Source organism: Petaurus breviceps, unplaced genomic scaffold, assembly GCF_028583685.1.
Source record: "Petaurus breviceps papuanus isolate PSGF00001 unplaced genomic scaffold, PetGlider_PUasm1.0 685, whole genome shotgun sequence".
Taxonomy (NCBI): domain Eukaryota; kingdom Metazoa; phylum Chordata; class Mammalia; order Diprotodontia; family Petauridae; genus Petaurus; species Petaurus breviceps.
The window spans coordinates 3,142,689-3,166,131 of record NW_027186455.1 but is presented as its reverse complement, the minus strand read 5'-3'; the positions used below and the strand labels follow the sequence as shown (position 1 = coordinate 3,166,131).

Genomic DNA, 23,443 nt, shown 5'->3' with positions numbered 1-23,443 from the left:
TTTGTTGTCCTAGCAGTAACTGACACATTGTAGGCACTTAATAAATGCTTGTTGATATATTGTTTGAAGTGACTTGTAATGCAGCTTCTGTCTCCTCCTACAAAATGACCAGGCTCAGTAGTTCTGGATTTATTTTGGCTCAGCTCTTGCAGAGGTCGAAGTTCTTGATATATCCTCCCCTTAAAGGCTGCTGGAACTGGTTGCCCAAGCTATTCCCCTACTTGGTGACTTCAGGGAGTTGTAGTTTTTCTTCATCAACAACAAGCATTTAAAAAAGACCTATTATGTGCCAGGCACTATGTTAAGTACTGGGGACACAAAGATAAAAGCAAAATTAAAAGGTATTGCTCTCCAGGAACTTACACTCTCTTGCAGGAAAAGAACTGGAACATGTGTAATATATTCAAAGTAGATAAAATATTTTTTTTGGTGAGGAGAAGGTCTAAGGTAAGGAAGCACTAGTACCTGGGTTGAGGGGGTGAGGAATCAGGAGAGGCTTCACATAGGAAATGAAAATAGGTGAACTTTGAAGGAAAAGAAGGATGATGTTCAAAAAGGTAGAGGTGAAGAAGTACATTATAGATAGGAAGGGCAGCCTATGAAAAGGCATAGAGATGGGAAATGAATTGTTTTATGTGAGAAACAACATGTATGCCAATTTAACTTGGTTATAGTGTTTATGAAGGTAAGTAGCATACAATAAACTGTAAAATATAGCCTTTAGCCGCTTATCAGTTGGGGAATGATCTTGATTTTTATAAATTTGAATTAGTTTCTTGTATTTCTTTATCAGAGAAACTTGGGGCAAATACTTTTTCCTAGTCACCTACTTCTCTTTTAATTTTGGCTGAATTAGTTTTGTTTTTGTAAAATTTTTATTAATTTTATGTAGCCAAAATTGTCTATCTTCTGGGAGCCTCTCTATTCTTTTTTTTTTTTTAAGAATGTTTATTAGCTGTGTTTTTCTTTAATTTTTTTGTGTGGCTTTTTTGGAGGGGGAAAGCAGGGCGGTTGGGGTTAAGTGACTTGACCAAGGTCTCATGGCTAGTGAATGGAATAAAAGTGAAAACTTTTCACGTAACATTTCAGAAATCTGAACAGAATTGTAATAAAGTACCAAAGACTTAGAAACCTTGGCAGGGAACCTGGGACCCTTGCCTTACTTCCCTGGTCATAAGTTGAAGTTTTTGCTAAGCTTAACTAAGCGTGGGAGGGGAAAGCACAGACCCTGCAAATTTAACCACAGGCCCAAATGTTCCAGACTTGTTTCCACTGACTACCATCTGACCTTTACAAATATAAAATTGGAAATCCTGTTGCGGAACTCCAGCAGGTCACCATGTCCTAAAATCCCCATGATTCATAAAATATTGTCTGCTTTCATATCTTTGTTGATATTGTTAGAACATGTATCTTCTACTTTCGTATTTAAGTTGATACTGATGATATATTTGGTCTGTTTTCATGTCTGTTAGACACGTACCTTCTGCTTTTTGATATTACTGACCTTTTGTCTGCAAATGCCAGTAGATTTTTGCGGTTAAGATTGTACGCCTCAGTTCCTAATTGAGGGGAACAGGACTGGACAAAATGGGGGGAAAAGGCGTGGTCTTTTGGGTATATAACCAAGCTTTTCTCTCCTACTAGACTGCTTCTAGTAGTGAGACCACCCTTCTTGCAAGAAGAAATAATTAAATAAATCCTTCCTGTCTCTACTTGGAGATATCTCTGCTTATTTTATTTTGGGCAAGAGTAATTTCTTATTCCTCTAATTTATTTATGATGCCATCCTGTATGTCTAAATCTTGTAACCATTTAGAGCTTGTCTTGTTTATGGTTTTGAGATATTAGTCTATTTCTGATGTGGCCAGATTTTCCCAGCCATCTTATTCATTTCTAAGTATATCCCTCCTTCTCCTGTCGGTGATGACTTAAAATGAAAAAGAAAAAAAAGTTCAGCAAAATCTACCAATACAGCAACTGTTTCTTGACTATGTATACAATATTGTTTTCCCTTCCTCTCCATAGCTCCCCCCAAGTCCTCTACCTTGACAAAGAAGGAAGCAAAGTGCTTTTTCTCATTTCTTTTCTAAGTTCAAGATTGATCATTAATAATTACACAGATTTCAGGTTTATTTTGTTGTTCTTTCAGCTTTATCATGTTCATTGTATATATTGTTTTCCTAGTTCTGCTTCACTCTTCCTTTATCAGTTCATCTAAGAATCCAACATTTCTTTGAATTTTTTAAATCTGTCATTTCTTTTGGGTCAGTAATATTTTGTAGCATTAATGTTACACAATTTATTTATCCCCCAATTTGTAGGCATCTAATTTGTTTATTTCTCCCCCCACACCTTTTTTTTTTTTGCTACTACAAGAAGTAATTAGTACTGAAAGAAATGATTATTAATAACCAATGATTTGGAGAGATCCAGAGTTTCCCTCTTTTTCTAAAATCTTCATTTCAAAACTCAGTCTCTGAAGTTTGAATTAACTTTCTCAATTGTGATCAGACGCCCCCGCAATCCCCCCCCCCCCACTTTACAAGGAATTTCATTTAAGGTGGGCGAAGTCCTTTGTGTTCTAAGCATGTTTAGGTGAGGATAAATTCTTTAATTAGATTGCCCAAGGCTGGGGGTAATTTAGAAGTTAAATGACATAATTAAAGTTCATTAGAATAGGTCAGCCCCTCATTGTGATATTCATTTTCTCCCATTACTTGTTAACCAATCAGAGTTGATTGTCACCCTCTGGAACACCCACTTTTCCAAGGACATATAGGCCATGAGCCTACCACCATGATAGTCTTTGGCATTCAAGAGTGCCACTGACCTCTTTTATTAAAATGCTACCATTATTAGTAAAATGATTAAATTACCCAGAAACTATGTCTTTTGAACTTTTTAAGTGTCATAGTATTATGAATATTTTGGAACCCTTTCTAATGGTGGTATTGTCCCTAGTAGAATTTATTCACTGTTTTTCAGCTTTTACTTTATTTGGCACATTTTTTGATGGTTTGAGGTGATTAAGGGAAACTGATGGGACCGCTCATTCAACTGTCTTCCTAGAAGTCTCCCCTGATTGTCTGTTTCTTAGAGTCTTCCAGCATCTACATTCTTTCACAAACTACACTGTGATTCTCTCACAAAGGAGGTCTTGTTTGACAAGAGTAGGAACATCAACATGAAAGGCAGGGCAAAGCTTATTTAAATACTTGGGCTAGTTATGGGGTAAAGTCTCTGCTACTTTTCCTATATAGAGCCTAGCTATATATATATATATATCAAAGGTGAGATTAGAACCCATTTCTTCCCAGTTCCTAGCCCTGCACACTGACCATAGTTCCATGCTGCCTCTTTGCACATTATAAATACTATTGTCCAAAGACATGTTATTGAGGTGACGAGGCATTGAGGACCATATGTTATTCTTTTTTATATGAAGAAACTAGGAATTTTCAGTCTGGAGAAGAGAATATTTAAGTGTAGGAGGGAAGCATTCTAGTTGTCTTCCAATATTTTTAGAATGAAGTATGGAAGAGGGTCAGACCTGCTGTGTTTGACATCAGAGAACAGAACTAGCAGAAATGAGTGAAAGGCCAAGAGTGGCAGACCGAGGCCAAGGTAAGAACAATTCCTAGCAATTAAGCTCTCCCCAAATGGAATAAACTGCCCCACATGAGTCAATTTTTCCATTCCTGGAGATCTTCAAGTGGATTATTGTATAAAAGATTCCTGCACAGATAATTCCTAAACCCCTTTCTGATTCTAAAATGATGTGGTTTTATATAAGGACTTTTGGATCTTTTTCATGGGGCCATTTCTGTCCTGTAGCCTTCTTGGACCCTAATATATATATATATATATATATATATATTTGCTTTTTGGAAGGCAATTGGGGTTGCCCAAGGTCACACGGTTTTTTGTGTGTGTGTGTGTTAAGTATCTGAGGCAGGACTTGAACACAGGTCCTCCTGACTCCAGGGCCAGTGCTCTATTCACTGCACCACCCAGCTGCCCCTGTACCCTAATATTCTAACCCAGTTTCTCATAGGGGCTCAGAATGTTCTGAAAAGTCATATTGGTAAAGGATTTTCTAGGAACAGGTTGGGGAGTTGAAGCAAGTCTCAGAGAGAAAAGTGGTGATCCTGTAACCACATTGGGTCATTAAGAACAATTCATGACAAGCTAGACAAATCTTTCCTTTTTCAACAGTTATTAGCCTGAAGGCTATTTGGAAGTAATAATAATAGCTAGCATTTTTTACATCTACTGTTATGCCAGGCACTGTGCTAAGCACTTTATAAATATTTCCTCGAGACAACCCTGGGAGGTAAGTACTATTTTTTTTCTCCATTTTACAGTTGAAGAAACTGAGATAGAGAGTAAGTGACTTGACCAGGGCCACACATTTAGTAAAAGTCTGAGGCTGAATTTGAACTCAGGTCTTCCCAACTCCAGACCCAGCTCTATACCTACTATGTCACCTAGCTGTAGAATAGTCTATAGCAGGGGTAGAAAACCTTTTCACATTGGAAGAACACATTAATATTTAGTGGTAAAACAAAATAAAAAAACGATGAACAAAATTTATTAATAAAAATAATAGGATTTGTTCTGTAAAATTTGGATTCAGTTGAAAGGCAGCACTTAAGGACCTAGAAGGCCATGTGTGGCCCACTCCTGGTCTATAGTAATTTCCTCCATTATCTCACCACTCCTCAATCCCCGGCAATCTATTTCCTTCTTTATCAGTTTAGTAAAGACTTCCTTATTGCTAAATCCGATTGCTTTTTCCCCCCCATTGTCATCCTCTGAACTTTTTGCATCCTTTAACATTGTAGTTAACCCTTACCTTCTTGACCCCTAGCCTGGGTTGTGTGACACTTTACTTTCATAGCTTTATTGCCCCTGGTAAAGTGGAAAGGGGACTGAATTTGGAGTTAGGGGACATGTGTTGGAATCCTAGATCTGCTATTTCTGGTGTAACCCTGAGTAAGTTGCTGCTCTCTGGTCATCTTCATTCCACACTTTCTTTTTCTAGCTTCTCCTTCCCAACTGTCCCTCCAGCACCTACTCTGAGTTCCAGACATCTTTATGATATGCTACCTAACACAGACCCTTCTCCTCTCCTCCCTCCCACTGCCTTCCACCTCTACCTCTGGGTAAATAATCAAATCAATACTTCCATTCATAGAAAAGATGAGGCAATCAGCTCCCTTAAGACTCACTCATCATCCCAGTGACTTCCCAGACCAGCACCACCCCTCCTTCCTGCCCCCTACAATCTTATATTTATTGTCTTCCCCTTTGTTAGAATGTAGGCTCCTTGAGGGTAGGGCCTATCTTGACGTAAACAATTTTTTGTTATTTTGTATTTTTGTATTTCTAGAGCATAGCATAGTGGTTGGCACACAGTAAGCACTTAGTAAATTTTTTTTTTCACTTTTTGTTCATTTACTTACCTTTGTGGGGCTTAATTTCCTTATTTACAAAATGAGGTGTTCTGAATAAAGGATTTTAGGGATTATCTTTTAGATTCCTTACAACTTTTGTCTTGTCGCTTAACTTTGATGCCTTTGGAAGACAGAGTGAGGACTATGACTGTTTCACTTAAATACAACTCAAGTCAAGGTGTGATCCTCATGATGTCATTGGTCCTCTTTGAAAAGGAAACATTTTTGAAATGAAAACATTATCACAAATCTATTATGTGCTTCCTACCTTCCTTTCTGTTCCTCCCCATTCAACAAATTCCCAGTGAGAAAAAAACGAAACAAAACACGAATTTCCTGTGGATTTCATACTTAGCAATCATGTCTCTTTGAAGCTGGCAGATGCTGGCCCTCACAGAGGAAGCTACTCTTATCACTTTGCCCCTTCTTCCATTTCCCTAAAGCAGATTCTATGGCTAGATCTTGTTTAGTAATTGAGTTTTTAAAGTTATCTCTCTGACCTGTCATGCCAAGTAGGCCAAATAATCTCACCTGGGCCCATCCTTCCACATCCTTGTTGTACAGCCACAGTCAACATGAACCTGTGTCCCAGGTAGATATGCCATTAGCTATTAATGCACAATTACGTGTGCCAAGCCAACAGACACACTGAGGTCTCTGGGTAAAATCCCTGATTACCTTCATAGTATTGGTCATAAAGGAAGGTCTTGAGTGTATCAGCCTAGGAAATTAATGTTATTAGTTATGTAGATAAAAATTTAAAAAATTATTTGTTGTTGGAATTTTTTAGATCATTTTCACTGACTGTCTCCTATACCTGTAATGCTCTCCCTTCTCATCTCTGACTTCCTTTATTTTCTTTGGAATCTCAGGTAAAAAACTACCTTCTTAAGAAGACTTTCCTCATCCCCCTTTGTGCAAGTAAGTGCCTTTCCTCTGTGATGATCTCTATTGTATGTATTTTGTTTGTACTTGGTTATTTGCATATATTTTCTCTTAGATTTGAGCTCTTTGAAAGCCAGGAACTGTTTCTGACCCTTCTACGTCTTCATCACTAGGCACAGTATCTGGCACATAATAGATGCTTAAACAAATGATTGTTGTCTTAACATGATCAATTCAATTCAATGTACATTTTTTCCACTGCCTACTATGTGTAGGGTTTATAACTAGGTCTCTGAGTGGACTACAAAGATAGATAAGCCCCATTGAAATCAGGCAACTTTTACTTTTTTTCCACAGAGATCTATACCTGAACTATATTTTGGTGTTCCCAAGGGAGCCTCTGGATTGGATGAAAATCAGTTAAATTCTGATAGACCCAGGGAAAATCTGTATAGAACATGGTACAGAGAATTTTTGACAATATAAGACTAAATCCATTTCAATTAATTTCTGGGCCATAAAAGTCTGTATTCTAAGGTGCCCTATAGCACCATGATTCCATATATATATATATATATATATATATATATATATATATATATATATATATATATATATATTTTGCACTTTTTTGGAAGGGGGAAGGTAGGGAAATTGGGGTTAAGTGACTTGCCCAAGGTCACACAGTTAATTTTGTGTTAAGTGTCTGAGGCCAAATTTGAACTCAGGTCCTCCTGACTCCAGGGTCGGTGCTCTATTCACTGCACCACCTAGCCTCCCCATCATTCCATATTTTCAGGGTCCTTTTAGCTCTAAATTGCTAAGGTCTAAATTCTCTTATAGCTTTTATATACTGTGTTTATGATTTTAGTTGTCATGAGTGGTTTCCCTTTCCACTTGCCTTAACTATTTGTACACATTCATATGAATCATTAAAATAAATTGGTATGGAGGATATTGAGAATCCACACTGAGGGTACAGGTGTGAGCAGGATGCTGCTTTATTCTGTAGTAGAGGAGCAAGCACTGAGATCTTGTGGGGCTGACTGCTGAAGTTAATTTCCAGAAGGATTCATAACTTTCCCAAAGAAGAGTATGCTCCTTGTATTTGTTTCATAAATGGAAGTCAAAAAAGGCCTGTTGAAGTCAATGGTAGGGGGAATGGACATAGGTATTGCTTCCAAGAAAGTGGCTCCTGAAGCCTCAGTTCCTTTCTCATCAATGTTCAAAACAGCCTTGTGCAGAGCCTAGAAGGAAAAGGAACAGGGACAAAGGAAAGAGTGGTAGCAACTCCTGGACATCATCACCCCCCCAATTCTTAGGAAAGACCTAGAAAGGACATTAATTTGTTAGGGTAGGGACCAGATTGTAAGTTGTTTTGAAAAAACACAACACCTTGTTCTTGATATTTATTACCTAATTCAACTCAACATTCATTTCTTGACTCTGTGACCCAGTTCAGGGCCATAAAGAGGATTCAAGATGAATAAAACATAGTCCTTTCCTCAGGGAAGTTATACTCTAGATTGCTAGAATACCAGGTAAGAGGAAGTACCAACAAAGGGCCCCGGAATTTCATAGTTAGGGACATTTAACTCTGGCTAGTTAGATCAGAGGAAATTTCATAGAGGTTCATTTATTATTCATCTATCCATAAGTCTGATAAGTAATATGTTCCAAGTTCTTCTAGTTTTCTTGTAATCTCTCTGTTTATATCTAGGTCATGTATCCATTTTACCTCATCTTGGTAAAAGGTGTGAGATATTGGTCTATGCCCAATTTCTGCCTGACTGCTTTCCAGTTTTCCCAACAAATTTTTACCAAATAATGAATTCTTTTTTTTTCTAAAGATACCCTTTTTATTTGTCCCTGGCTTAATTTCTTTTTTTTTTTGGAGGGGGGGAAGGCAAGGCAATTGGGGTTAAGTGACTTGCCCAAAGTCACAAATAATGAATTCTTCTCCCAAAATCTTAAGTCTTTAACACTTGTCAAATACAAAGTTATTATATTTATTTGCTGCAAGAAGGTGAAAGATGAGTTGACCAACACTCCCCCTCACCCCCACCCCTCCACCTCCGGAATGATTGAATCATAGGCACTGCCCCTAAAATGCCAAAACAGTAAGTTCAGCTAAATAATCTTTTGTTTCATCACCCTATTCAAACTAATGATGGCACCTTACATCTCTGAACCTTAATTTCTTCATCTGTAAAATAGGAAGGATAGTCCTTGCTCTGCTTAGCTCCCAGGAATATTATAAAAGAAATACTTCTCGATCTTTGAGCGAAATGCAAATGTAAATTCTTCTTGCTATAATCACACTAGTAACATTTGAGAAAATGCAAAGCAAGATAATACTTAGTATTCTTAAGACTTACCTGGGAAAGCCTAAGCTCTTTTTGCTCTGTGATTCCAGAGAGATCTGCCTCTTTTCCAAATACATGTGTGATGCCCATATCACTTAGAATCTTAAGATCATAGCTTCCTGAGATGGAAACTTTTGGAAAATATAAAGTAACTGCCCTATTAATAAAGGAAGATAAAAGAAAAAATAATCACTGTCAGAATAAATAAAAATATATGATAAACATATATAAATAGAAATTAAATTATAAATAATAAAATAAAAATGTTAAAAAATATCTTACATGAGAATGTTTCAGTATTATTTCTTTTAAAAATAAATATTTGTTGGGAGTTTCTGATTTTTCATATTACAGTTCCCAATGTGTTCCTCCCTCTTCTCCTCCCAGGGAGCCATTTCCATAATGAAGAATAATAAAGAGAAAAAAAAAGTCCAACAAAACCAGCTACCACATCAAAAAAGACTGAAATTATTTGTAGTGTTCTACATCCATCATCCTTGGCCTCTGCAAAGAAGATGGGGAAGTACCATATCTTCTTCTACTTCTCATATCTTTTCTTTGAGGACCATTATAATTCATAACATTCGGTTCAAAATGTTTTGTTTTTCCTCTTTCTATTTACATTATTGTAATTCTTGTGTATAGTTTCCTGATTCTACTAGCCTTGCTTTATATCAGTTCATGTGTGTAACTGATGTACATATCAGTTACATATATACAACACATTAGCTGTTTAATAAATGCTTATTGACTGACTGCTTTATTGACTAACTGTTCTTTCTTACATTTAAGTGAAACTTTCATCTGTATAACAACTTCCACCCACTGGTCCCTATTCTGTCCTCTGGGGCCAAGCAGAATAGGTCTACTGTCTCTTCCTCATGGCAGCCCTTTAAGAATCTGAAGATAGTGATGAAATCCTCCAGAAATCTTTTCTTCTTCCTAACTATACATTCTGAATTCTTTTTTTTTTTTTTAAGCAATTGGGGTCAAGTAACTTGCTTAAGGTTACACAGACAGTTATTTCTGGGTGTGGTGCTGAGCATCTGAGCCCGGATTTGATCCAGGTCATCCCGACACTGGAGCCGGTGCTCTTACTCGCTGAGCCACCTGGCTGCCCCTAAGCAAGTGGGGTTAAGTAACTTGCTCAAGGTTACACGGCCAGGTGTCTCTGGGTGGGTGCTAAGTGTCTGACCCCGGGATTCGATCTCCAGGTCTTCTCAACACTGGAGCCGGTGCTCTTACTCGCTGTGCTACCTGGCCGCCCCTCTGAATTCTTTTTAATCAATAGTTTTTTTAGTAGCCTCATCAGTCTGGTTGCCCTCCTCAGTGTCCTTTCAAAAACACAGGACCCAGGATGAATACAATTTTCCAAGTGTAGTTAGTCCAAGCCGATCATAGGACAGAAGAACTATCCCACCCCTCCTTTGGGTAATCTGTTAGGCAATTCTAATGCCATATGGCTGAAAATCATGAAATACAACATTCTCTGAAGAATCCAAATTTCTGGTCACTCTTTGGGCAATGAAGAGACACATGGAGAGGCTACAGCAAGAAAAGTTATTCAATTCTTTATACCTTTTGACTTAGAGACAGTACTACGGAGACCATATCCTGAGGAGGTTTTGATGACAAAAAGATCAATATTTATAAAAATGTTTATGGTAACATTATTCATGATAATAAAAGCTGGAAGCCTAATGATTGGGGGATTGATTTACAAATTATGGTATGAGGAATGACAAAATGAAGAATTCAGAAAAAAGGATGGGAAGACTTTTGTGAGTTTATGCAGAGCAGAGAAAGCAGAGGCAAGGAACAATATATAGTTCTATAGTAATATAAATAAAGAGCAGCTAGGTGGTACTCAGTGGTTAGAGTGCTGGACTTGGAGTCAGGATAGATCTAAATTTAAATCTGATCTCAGACACTTCCTAGCTGTGAGACCCTGGGCAAGTCACTTAAACCTGTTTGCCTCAGTTTCCTCATCTGTAAAATGAGCTGGAGAAGAAAATGGCAAACCACTTCAGTATCTCTGCCAAGCAAACCCCAAATGGGGTCACAGTCAGACATTACTGAAATGACTCAGCAGCAAAAATATAGAAATAAAGCCAACATGCAGGGCAGCAAAGCTCTAGTCAAATATGATGGCTAGTATTAATGCCATACTGTTAGTGCCTCTTTTTTAGTTACTATTTATAAACTAACATTTTTACCCCCAGGGAATGTGCTTTGTAAGGTGATTTCTTTATTTGTTAGAAAGTGTTACTTGTAGTAGAAGCAGCTAGGTGGTACATGCAATAGAGCACTGGGCAGGACGTCAAGAAAACCTTAATTTAGATCTGGCCTCAGACACTTACTGGCTGTGTGACCTTGGGCAAGTCACTTAACCCCTGTCTACGTCAGTTTCTTCATTTGTAGAATGGGGATAATAATAGCACCTACCTCCCAGGGTTGTTGTGGGGATCAAATGAGATAATAATTATAAAACATTTAACATACCGCCTGGCGTGTATTAAGTCTCATATAAATGCTAGTTGTTGTTATTATTATTCTTAGCTGTGTGGCTCTGGGCAAGTCACTTAACTTCTCTCTGCCTTATTTTCCTCATCTGTAGAATGAGGATAATAATGGCACCTACCTCCCAGATTTGTTGTGAGTTTAAAAAGAGGTAACACTCCTAAAACACTTTGCAAGTCACAAAGTACTACTATTGTCTTGTAGCCATCATAGTGCGATAGTGAGGGTGATACAGGACTGGGGGTTGGCCAGATTTTTCTTACAAAAGACAAAGGGTTAAGAGATTCCAGGATAGAGGAGAGTTATCATCCAATTGGTCAATCACAGGGTCAAGATTTCCCTTGTAAGGATTCATTAAAACCTGTTCATAACACTAAGACTCACTGGCTTTAGCCGCTTCATAGAGAGGGAGTAAAATAAGGCAAGAGTGACAGCAATAGATTGGGAGAATGGGGAAGAGTAGAGAGGCTAGGAGCAGCTAGGTGGCACAGTGGATAGATTGCTAGGTCTAGAGTCAGGAAGTTCTGAGTGAAAATCCAATTTTCACTTACCAGCTCTGTGACCCCGGGCAAGTCACTTAACCCTCTGCCTCAGTTTACTCATCTATAAAATGAACTGGAGAAGGAAATGGCAAACCACTCTAACCCCCAAAAGGAATTATGAAGAGTTGGAAATGACTGAAAAAGATTAAGCAACAGAGGTACAGAAGTCACAGTAAGGATGAAGAAAAGATTTAGAATGAGTGAAGTAAAGGGAGAGAAGGAATGCTATGATCAGAAGAAGAATTTCAGATTTCTGGATGATGGAGATAGCTCAGTTATGGCTGATGAGGAGATCAAACATAAAACATAGACTCCATACATAAACCCCAAGCAAAACTTATAGCAAATTTTAGAAATTTCCGTGATATTTTTAGTGGAACACATTAATATATACTGCATTAAATTAAATTGTAAATAAAACTTCTTTCCTTATTTCTCCCTCCTAAAAAATGTTCAAGTATAAGGAATTATGTAAACAAATTGCATAATTTTCTCATGGTTATTGAGAAGTGATCAACAAAGCAAATTTAGTAAACTTTTTATCGTCAGAGATGGATGAACAGAGTACAAGGTAGTTCCTTGTGTTCAGTAAAAGATGGATAGCCTGTGGTAGCAGCAGATAGCATATTGGTAGCTATTGGTAATGTTAAGAGACCTACAGGAATGGGTCCACTATGTTAAGTGGATCCACTGGGGAGAATTTATGGGAGGCCATGGACAAGAGTGGCACAAGATTATAAGGCTGAGAGGGGCTATCTGAACTGTTGGAAGGAGTACCCGCATCCTGTGAGATGGCAGAGCCATGCAAATATGAACACTGAATTGGTATTATTAATTATTCTTGTCATGTCCTCATCACTGCCTTGATACTGACCTGTTTACAACTTAACCAATAATTTGCTAATAGCACAGAGTCAGAGGGTTACCTGCGATGCAAATTGCTTGACCATTTATGAAACTGCTGTCTGCTCAAGGCAGTCTCCACTTGTTCTAGCTTCCCAGTGTCTGGCAGTATGAAAAAGGCACTTGCGTTTCCCAGGTAGTCCATCTTCACAACCCAGCAGGCCAGCTCATCATCATAAGTCACCTGGAGCATGCCTAGACGGTTCATTGTTTGAACAGGCACGGTTGTTTTGTCATCCACATGGAAGGGCCTCTCCTCAGTGAGCTCTGCTTCAAAGGGTTTCTCCCATTTACCTAACAAGAGAATGTATACAAATTTGTGTGGGCTGCCGAGTTAGAAAAATCAGCAGCAAGAAAATTAGGTACTCCTATTACCTTAGTAATAGGCAGATATTATTTAGAAGCAGCTAGGTAGTACAGTGGATAGAGTGCTGGACCTGGAGTCAGGAAGACTTGTCTTCATGAGTTCAAATCTGGCCTTAGACACTTACTAGCTGTGTGACTCTGGGCAAGTCACTTAACTCTGCCTCAGTTTCCTCATCTGTAAAATGAGTTGGAGAAGGAAATGGCAAACCACTTCAGTATCTTTGCCAAGAAAACCCCTAATGGGGTCATGAAAAGTTGGACAGGATTGCAAAATGACTGAAATTACCTTAGCATTTTCCATGACTGAATTTTACTGGAAATAGAGAGGGGGAAAATATAAAGGAAAATTTGGTCATAGAGGTAGAAGATGAGATCACTCTGCCAACAAATAATTGTATGGCCATGGAAAAAGCCTTTATCTTTACATCTCTAATGCTCAGGCTGCTGCATCTGTAATCTAGTGATAATAATACCTGTATTACCTACCTCACAGAACTTTGGAGAGGAATTACTGTGTTTCCCCGATAATAAGACCTATCCCGAAAATAATCCCTCCCCTTACTGTGTAAGATTCCTCTAAAATAAGCCCTCCCCTGAAAATAAGCCCTATTGAGATTGCTACTGTAGTGAAGGTGATCCCCTGCACTACCCGCTACATTACGGTCCCCTCTGTATGCCCCCTCCCCCCCCCCGTGAAACGCACGCTGCGCGCTCCGAGCTGCATCCAATCAGAGCTGCAGCAGTGAGCGCGTCATCCTGTTCTTCCCCAGTGATTTGCTTATTGAATAAAGGTACATTTTTTGGTTCACATTTACCTGTTTATTAAAATTGCTGTCAATGTTCATTAAAATAAGCCCTCCCCTGAAAATAAGCCCTCTGGTGTTTTTCTGTCCAAAAAAATAATAAGACAGTGTCTTATTATTGGGGAAACATGGTAGTAGGGTAGTGTGCTTAAAGTACATTGTAACTATTATACATATCCCTTGAGTTTAAGAAGCAGTGTATTTTTCTGACCAGTGGCCAGACCAAGCAAAGGTAGAACTTTAGATCCAGAAAGGACCTTGGAAATCATCTATTCCAGCTATTTCATTTTATAGATTAGCATCTGCAATCTAGAGAGGGACAGTGGCTTGCATAGTGTTAATTAAATGGCAGGGTGGACATAGGACCCAGGAAACCAGTTGCCTTTTGCCTCTAGTGCAAGCCCAAGAACATTTCCAGTTTATCCAGATTCTCTTCAGGGATCAGTTGCCATTTATGTCATTCCACAAACCTTTCAAGAGTGGCTTAGGAGTCAAATTCCTGTCCAACTCTTTCTGACCCCATTAGAGGTTTTTTATTCTTTGTCACCACTTCCTATTTCTATCCTAAGCCTTGGTAGGGATGTAGAGAATTCAAAGACTGGAAGCATGGATGACCTTCTGATGACAGTCATGAGACCCATTCTTGATGATCAAAGGTCATTCCTACAAGACACTACGTGTGGTTAACAACAGGAAAAAGGGGATATTGTAGGTTTCTGTTCATGTCAGGACATGCCCAACATACACAGGTCTATGGAAATCATAATGCTAGACCTAGAAAGAGCCCTAGAATGGAAAAGCATCAGGATAAAGTCATATTTAGTTAAAGCTCACAGAGTGTTGGCTTCCTAACGATGCTGTGAGCTGGTCAGGGCAAATGCTGTCACTCCACAGACATCCTTGAGAACTCTGCATCTCTGTACTACCCCTCCCCCTAGTCCCTCAGCTGTAAACTGAGCACAGGTGAAGTTGGATGAGCTGCCCATAGTCAAACAGCATGTGAGTGCCACATGTCTTAATCTCCATATCTCAGTCCAGCGTCCTTTCTTTTTCTTTTTACTTCTTTGGGCAATTAGGGTTAAGTGACTTGCCCAACATCACACAGCTAGTAAGTGTTAAGTGTCTGAGGCTGGATTTGAACTCAGGTCCTCCTGACCCCAGGGCTGGTGCTCTATTTACTGTGCCACTTAGCCACCTCCAGCATTCTTTCTAATATTCCATGGTGAATATTAGCACTACAATAGACATTAAAACAAAACATTTTAACATAGATCATAGAATGTTAGACTTGGAAGAAACCTTAGAACGTGAAATTTATATCTGGAAGAGAGCTCAGAGATCTTCTAAATCCAGTCACTTCTTTTTATAGATAAAACAGGAGCCCCAAGAATTGAAATGGCCTATCAAAGATCAAACAGCCAATTAGTGTCCTGTTCTGTGACCATCTGAACATCTGCTGGGAGAGGGTTGTGAGGAAAAAAACAGGTTATTTCCTCCATCACCACTCCCTTTAAGAAAACTGTTACTGTGACATAGTTCAGAAAAATAACTTTTATTTCACTGGTATTGACTATCCACCTATTCAGATCGGAAACAATACTGTCTCAGGGACTGATCTTACCTTTAAAGAAAATGCAATTTACCAGAACGAAGATGGCATCAGGGTGAAGGTCCTGAATCAAATCCACTATTTTTCCTTGTGTCTCCTTCTCCACATAGTCATTAATCTGTTTCTTGGCAGCCTCATTGTCTTCAAAATTAGTAGAGAAGGTATCTGAAGCATATAGTTTCTTGCTGTCTTCCAAAAACTTTTCTACAACTTTCAGTGTTTTGTCTATGAACAGGCCATTGCTTGTGGTCAGTTGAAGCTCGTTTCCAGGTAGGTTAAGTGTATGGAGAAGCTGATGGAAGCCCTCAAAGATTTCTTTCTCTGAAATCTCAGTGAGGTTGAATCCCAGTCCCTGCAGGATCTGATCATGAGTGGTTGATTTGGCCCCAAGAGCCAGCAGGGTAAAGACAGTGGTGATACTTGCTGGAGAGAAGAATATGTTGGTAGTGTTGGACTTAGAAACCAGGAGCCTGTACAAATCGAAGCTAAAATCGGCCATATAGGGGGAAATTCTCCGACTGGCAGAGAATGGGTGTTCAGTGTCTTTACTGGCTGATAACTGCTCAGCCAGGTGACCCGGGACCAGACTGCATAGCCCAGCTAACGTCAGGCAAAATTTCAGAGTGAACATCGTCACGCTAAAAGAGAACGAGGCCACACAGTTGGAATAACTCTCATGTAAACATCACTTAGACTACTCTTCTACTTGCTTCCACACTTTTTCTGGGGGTATTATTTAAATAGCTAGATGTAGCCCCTCCATCTCCCCCTCCCCCTTGCTAGGAATGCTTTATTGTTTCCTATCTACCAACTCAAATGGAGCAATTTTTTGTTCAGTTGTTTCAATTGTGTCCAACTTGTGTCAGTTGTGTCAGTTTGTGACCCCCTTTGAGGGTTTTCTTGGCAAAGATACTGCAGTGGTTTGCCATTTCCTTTTCCAGCCCATTTTACAGATGAGGATCTAAGGCAAATAGGGTGAAGTGACTTACCCAGGGTCACATAGCTAGTAAGTGTCTGGGGTCAGATTTGAATTCAGGAAGATGAGTGTTCTTGACTCCAGGCCTGGCTCTTTATCCACTAGCTGCCCAATTGAAGTCATACTTCAATTCAATTTCACATTTTATAAAATTTATTAAAATAAAATATTTAAATATTAAATAATTTATTAAAATAAAATGAAAGAAAAATTTTATTAAATACATCCAGGCCTCACACTCAGCATTAGAGACACATAAGCAAAAAACTAAACCAAAACAAAAAAAACCCCACCTCTATTTCTTATTCTCCATGAACTCTCAGTGGTAGGAAGATAAAGTAAATTGGGTTAGATATAAGAGAGATTAGAGAGTTATAATGAGTTAGATAAAGAGCTAGAAATAGAGGTCATAGATAAACACTATGTATGAAACTCTGAAGCTAAAGTAAGGAATGTACACAAATAAATATGAGGAAATATGAGCACCATGGTTGGCCCATAGTAGGCACTTAATATATATTTATTGATTGAATGATGCAAGGTAGAATGCAATAAGAAAGGAAATTCTCCAGACAAATTGCTGTGACAAATCTGGGGAAAGATGATTTTTGTCTGGGGTGGTAGTGGGAACAGTTAGGGAAAACCTGAAGACCTCATGACATCTGAGCAGGTCTTAAAGTGAAAGAAGGATTTCAATAGGAAGAGATGTTGAAAGCATGGGTGTGTTCTAGGTTTGAGGGACAGACTGTGAGTGTGTGGAGTCGAGAAGAGGAATAAAAGAAAAGGGAACACTTCCGTCATAACAGAGAATGAGTTCCTTGGGTGTTGGAAATGTTTGACTTTTGCACTGTATTTGATAGGATCATAGATTTATATCTGGAAGGATTCTTGGGGGCCATTGAATTCTCTGTCATTTTGCAGGTAAGAAAATTGAGAATGAGGTCACTTGCTCAGAATCACACAGCTAGTAAGGATATGAGACAGGATTTGAACTCATATGATTCTGACTACATTCTATCCATCTCACTATCCCCAGCACCAAGCATAATGCCTGCCACATAGTAGGTGCTTAATTAAACATGCTTATTGACTGATTAATTGAACTTAAGTAAGTAAAGGAGAATTGGGTGAAGAAGGTTGGAAAAATAGATTGAAACCCTTTAATAGCCAGTTAAGTAGAGGGACAGCTTTGATGTAGGGGAAAGAACACTGTAATTAGAGTCTAAGGATTGGGGTTCTTATTCTGGCTCTGATATTATCAGACTTCTGACTAGATCTCTGTGTCTCTGGGCAAATTACTTAACTTCTCTGGGCTTCAGTTTCCTCATTTTAAATTGAGAAAGTGATAGTGAATGACCTTCTAGGTCCCTTATAGCTGTAATTCACCTGTGTTTGTATTTTCTGTAGGTCACACAGTCACTATATATTTTTTTTGAGTGAAGAATGAGGCAACCAGACTTATGCCTTAATAACAATACATATATGAGGGATTCTCTTTTTCCTATTCTGCCCCAGAGGGAAGAACCAGGAGGAATTGTAGACATTGCAAAAAGGCAAGTTTATTCCTGAGGTGAGGAAACCCTTCCTAAGGAAAAAAAAAACTTTCCTATCCAAAAGAGGAATGGGATGCCTTTGGAGGGCACTTTCCTTTCATTGGAGGCCTTGAAGCAGAGATTGGTTGATGACTTATCTAGCATATTATACTGGGGACTTTGGGGGTGAGGAGGATCATGAATTGGATTCATCCCTCTGAAAACTCTTCTGATTCTAAAAGATGTAAATTCTGTGACTGAAATTGACCCTTTACCTGGAAGATCTCTTTTCATCTCTGCCAGACCAAATTGTGCTACCTTAGGTCCCACTTCATCCAAGAAATATTTCTCAAGCTGTTGAAACTGTAGCGATGACTTGTCCTGTTGTATTTACTTTATCTAAGAAGGTAGAGCAGGGCAATGCCATCTGATGGTGTGTTATGTACATCTTATTTCTACAACTTGCTTGTCTCAAGGATAGAGGAAAGTAGTGGAAAGAATATTAGAACCAGGAGACCTGTTTTCTAGTCATGGCGGTTGCCACTCCTTCTTTCATAGAGAAAACGAGGAGGTGGCATCCCTTTCATTGCTAAAAGTAACAGAATCAGAATGACAGAATCTTAGCTTTAGAAGGGACCTCAGAGCCTGACACTGTGACAATTATTATTGTCCCCACTTTGTAGACATAAGAACTGAGAACCTATGATTGTAGAGATAGTGAGTATTTGAGGCAGGATTCTCTCTAAGACTTTTTGTAGAGAAGGTGGCAACCCACATTGGTAGGAGAAGTTTTCTCATCTGGAAAGTTTTAATAATATTGAAATCACAATAATATAGATCTCCAATAATGCCATGAGCAGCTAGGTGGCTCAATGGATAGGACCCTGGACTTGGAAGACTCATCTTTTTGAATTAAAATCTAACTTCAGACACTTACAAGGTTTATAACCCTGGGCAAATGCCTCAATTTCCCTATCTGTAAAATGAACTGGAGAAGGAAATGGCCAACCACTCCAGTATATTTGTCAAGAAAATGGGGTCATAAAGAGTCAGACACGCTTGAAATGACTGAACAACAACAACCAATAATGCCTAAAGTACCTACTTCACAGGGCTGTTGGAAAGCTTGAATGAGATAATTTATGTAAAGTATTATATCAAAGCTAGCAATTCATTCTTTCATTTGAGTTTTTTTTTCAAATGCTTTATTAACTTCTGGTTTACATCATTCATTTCCGCCAGATTTTGAGTTACAAATTTTCCCCCGTTTTTCCCCTACCCACCTCCCCAAAACAGCAGTCCCACAGGATATCCCCTCCTCCAATCTGTTCTCTCCCATATTCATTTGAGTTTTTACAACAACCTTATAAGATATAGCATGCCTGTATTATTGTCACCATTTATAGATAAGGAAACAGACTTCCTCAGAGAGGTCAAGCAAATAATCCAAGGGCATATGGCAAGCACCAAAGCAAAGATTGAACTATCCCTTCTGACCACAAACTTAGCATTCCTTTTCTCATGGTAGACTGCCAAATAGAAGCAAGTTGTTCATAATAATCTGTTATCTTTTAAAAAGCTTCCTCAAGACCTTCTTGGCAAAGGCTAAACCTAGTATAATGAGCTGGTTGCCACATCTACTAAACAAGGTCACCCACAGATAACTATGGATATGGTCATTCTGAGGGGCCATTAACATAGGCCTTTCTCTTCGCCCTTTCTTTGGGGAGTTCTATTTTTCTTTCAAAGAACTGCAATGCAGCCACTACACATTCCATCCTCCCAGACTGCTCTGAGAACTCCCAGCCCACCAGCTCTACTGCAGACCACACAGACTGAGGCTTTTACAGGGGAATACATTACTTACAGCTCCCTCTCCAGAGTCCTGTAGAAACTCACCAGGAAGCTGACCCAGAACCTCTTGTTTCCTAGGGTGTTATTTAAATAGCTAGGTAGGTATAGGAAGGGGTGGATGAGGCTCTTCTTCCTGTGAATATTAACTAGTACAACTGGTTATTTGTACAGAGCAAACAATGACTAAGTCCGTTTGTCAAGGTGAAATCGTGTTCTTTCCATGCTCTCCCCTTTCTCTCGCAGTATCTGCTGGGGTGCAAGAGGTTTCTTCTTCTCATTATCCAAGGGGAATCTTTGACATTAAGTTTATAGTCTCCTAAATTTAACTTCTTTGGAGACAGGGCCTTCCTAAAGTTCTAATATTTCTATCTAAATCTACTTTTAAGTGAATGGACTGGGAAGATCATTTCCACTCTGGAAGAATTCCTATTTTTATTTTGCCTGTCCCCAGATCAAAAACTTCTAATAATTTCATTGTCCATTGCAGAATGCCTAAGTAACATGTGACACTCAAAGCCTTTATAATCTGGCCCTGCTCTATGTAGATGGAGATATAGAGACACTTTCTTTTTTTTTGGATAGAACAATTACTTCCCCTTCCCCACAGTCCTGTCACTAAAAACCCCATGAAAACCGAAACCTGGTTACATAAAAATGGCTAACACAAGTGATTAGAACTGACAGCACATTTAACAATAAGGTCTAATAATTCCTCATTTTTTCACAGAAAGAAAAGACCTTTCTGTTCAAGACCAACCATTTAGAACTAACACTGGTTATTATGTTCAGCCTGAATTCTGTTGTTTTACCTTCTATCTTTATTCACAACACTGTTGTCTAATCTATCTCTTCTGTTTAATCAAAGCAAATTTTCTCTCCTAAAAGTCAGGTGGGCCTACCCAAGCCAGCAGTATCACCTGGAAAGGGAGCAGAGTGGGATTCTGACAGCAACACTGTATGGGGTGTGAGGAGAGGTTGCTAAGTGACTGTCTTTTAGATTCTTGTCTCTCTGAGATGCAGCTACAGATCCTGAAATAGCTGAGGGGGGCTACTATAAAGTCTTTACCGAGGGTAACCTCCTGTCCAGTCTGGGTCCAACTTCTTATCAGAGATCTGATAATCTGTTTTTAGGCTGGGGAAGGAATCACAGGGTCTTTCACTCTTGGGCCATGGATGTTAACTTAATAGGAGATCTTCCTATTAAGATCCTTGAGATCTTCCAAACCTTGAAGAGCTGTGAGGTAGAAAAAAATAGATTTTTTTCTCAGTAATTCCATCTAGCAATTGGGGGTGGTTGCGGTGAGAAACTATGAGTGCAGATTTTGCTTAAAAAGAACTTCCCGGCAGTTAGAGTTGTTCTACAATAAATAGATATGCAGAGAAATCTTAAAAGGGTGGAAAGATATGTCATATCTAAAAATGAAGTCTAATTGATGTGAATATAAAATCTTACAATTTTTTTTAATCTAACTGCAGAAAGAGAAGACAAATAAAGGTATGGCTAAACATCACTTCTTGTGGGAAAAAATGGGGCATCTGGGTGGGCTTAATATGAGGTAGCAGTGGAACATGAAAGCCCCAAATGCCAGTGTAAGTTTAGGCTGCATTAATAGAGGCTTAGGATGCAGAACATAGAAATTGGTATTTCTGTTTAACTCTACCCTGATTATATTTCTGGGGAATTGGTCCGGGCACCACATTTTAGGAAGCTAATAGTTAAACTGGAAAACATCCATCCAGTCAGTGAGTGAGTGAGTGAGTGAGTCAGTCTATAAAAGTATTTATTAAGCTCTTCCTATGGGCCAGGCTCTGTGCTAAGTGCTGGGCAGACAAAGAAAGGCAAAAGACAGTTGCTACCCTCAAGGACTTCACGATCTAATGGCAAGACAACTTGCAAAGAACTATGCACAAACACACTATGTATAGGATAATTTAGAGATAATCAATGGAGGCAAGGCACTAGATTTAGAGGGAATTGGGAAATACCCTCTGTAGAAGGTTGGATTTTAGCTGGGACTTGAAGGAAGTCAGGGAAGCCAGGAGGTGTAGAGGAGGAAGAAAAGCAGGTGGGTGAGGGCACGCCATAAGAGGAGGAACTGGAGTGCTCTGTCTTGCAGATGGCTTTAGAGAGAAACAGACGCTTGTTCAAACAGTTGCTTGGAGCTCAGTGGCCATCAGAGGGCAGCTGTCTGACTGCACTGAAAGAGATTCCCTTCCTTCCCTCCCCCTCCATATGATGAAAGCTTTGCTTTGCACCAGGATGGGGAAAGGAGCAGAGGGGGAAGGAAAACATGTTAAACTGAAGGGCAAAGGCCTATCTTGTCAGATAATAGGTCGGGAAGCTGGAATAACTGGATTGATCCAAGGTAAAAACACTGACCATTAGGGAGAACTGAACTGAGAAGAAAGGTAGGGGGATGCTGTGATCCTGAGGGAGGTAGAACAGGTTAGATTTCACCAGTTAAAAGATTATTAGACATAATCTGCTTCTGAAATCCTACTTTCCACAAGAAGCCTTTTCCTTACCCATTTCGAGGTCTAGTGCTATTGATCGTCCCTGATTCGCCCTGTATATGTCTTGCTTATACATAGTTGTTGCGTGTTCTCTCTCCCATTGGACTGTTAGCTGCTTCAGGGCAGGGACTACCTTTTGCTTTTTTTATGTCCCCAGTTCTTAGCACCAGTGCCTGGTATATAGTGGGAACTTAATAAATGCTTACTGACCATTTGACTCTGCTTGCTCCAAAGGGTAGACCTAATAAAGTCTGGCCAGGGCTCCGTTTAAGAAAGATTCTCCATTTTTTTTTGGGGGGGGAATTCCTACCTTATGTGATTTTTTTAAGCAATTGGGGTTAAGTATCTTGCTCAAGGTTACATGGCCAGTTATTTTGTGTGGGTGCCAAGTATCTGAGGCCAGAACCGATCCAGTGTCTCCCGATGCCGGGGCCAGTGCTCTTACTCACTGCGCCATCTGGCCACTCCAGACGGGATTCCTACCTTACAGTTTCATTGTGATAATGAAAGGAACCTAGATTCTTGAAGGCTATGCCAATAGAACATATGCTCTGTCAGGTTCTACCGTAATGGGAAGGTTACAGGTATGGTTCCCACAGACTGGGGGACTGAATTTTTGTCTTTGGTAACCCATAAAACAAAGCACAATACAAAATGACCTTCAGTTCTCTGCATCGTCCTCCCCACTCTCTTTCATTGCTACAGTGGGGATGGCTGAGTGTTGAATGGCAGAAAGGTGGGAAAGGGCTGCTAAGAGTCACACCATTTTTAGAACATCTATAAATTTTAACATGGCTGCAAGTACTCTGAATGTCAGATGCCTGTCACATCCAGCAATCAATCAGAAGGAACTGTATCACATCAATCTCAACATTATTGCTACAAATGAAAATGGAAGAAGGAAGTTGCAGCTTAATGGAAGGATAATTCTCAGGGTTTCCTTGGAGAAGTAAATAAAGGAGTTGGGAGAGTTGATTTTATTATATACCCAAAGAAAATAAGAGGTCTCATTTCATGGGGCATTTGGTTGTCTTCTCTAAAAAATCCACCATGAAAAATTATTGTAGTGAATATACCAACATCTGATGTAGAGGATGAAGAGGTAGAGAAATTC

At 39.2% G+C, this 23,443-nt stretch overlaps 1 protein-coding gene and 1 long non-coding RNA gene across 3 annotated transcripts in view; one reads left to right on the top strand and one right to left on the bottom strand.

Annotated features, from left to right (window-relative positions):
* LOC138174108 (uncharacterized) overlaps positions 1-9,456 on the top strand; it is a 96,764-nt gene extending 87,308 nt beyond the window's left edge. For both annotated transcript variants that reach the window (XR_011171617.1, XR_011171616.1), the window contains exons 2-3: positions 6,332-6,380; positions 9,098-9,456. This is a non-coding gene — a long non-coding RNA (uncharacterized lncRNA). The remainder of the gene's footprint in view (positions 1-6,331; positions 6,381-9,097) is intronic.
* LOC138174107 (alpha-1-antiproteinase-like) lies at positions 7,322-19,944 on the bottom strand. The gene is made up of 5 exons (XM_069104283.1): positions 19,829-19,944; positions 15,466-16,091; positions 12,699-12,969; positions 8,723-8,867; positions 7,322-7,591 (listed from the first exon to the last, which is right to left on the bottom strand). The coding sequence occupies exons 2-5, from the start codon at positions 16,082-16,084 to the stop codon at positions 7,400-7,402; spliced, it is 1,227 nt and encodes a 408-aa protein (XP_068960384.1). The 5' UTR covers positions 16,085-16,091; positions 19,829-19,944; the 3' UTR covers positions 7,322-7,399.
* Positions 19,945-23,443: the final 3,499 nt, after the last annotated feature.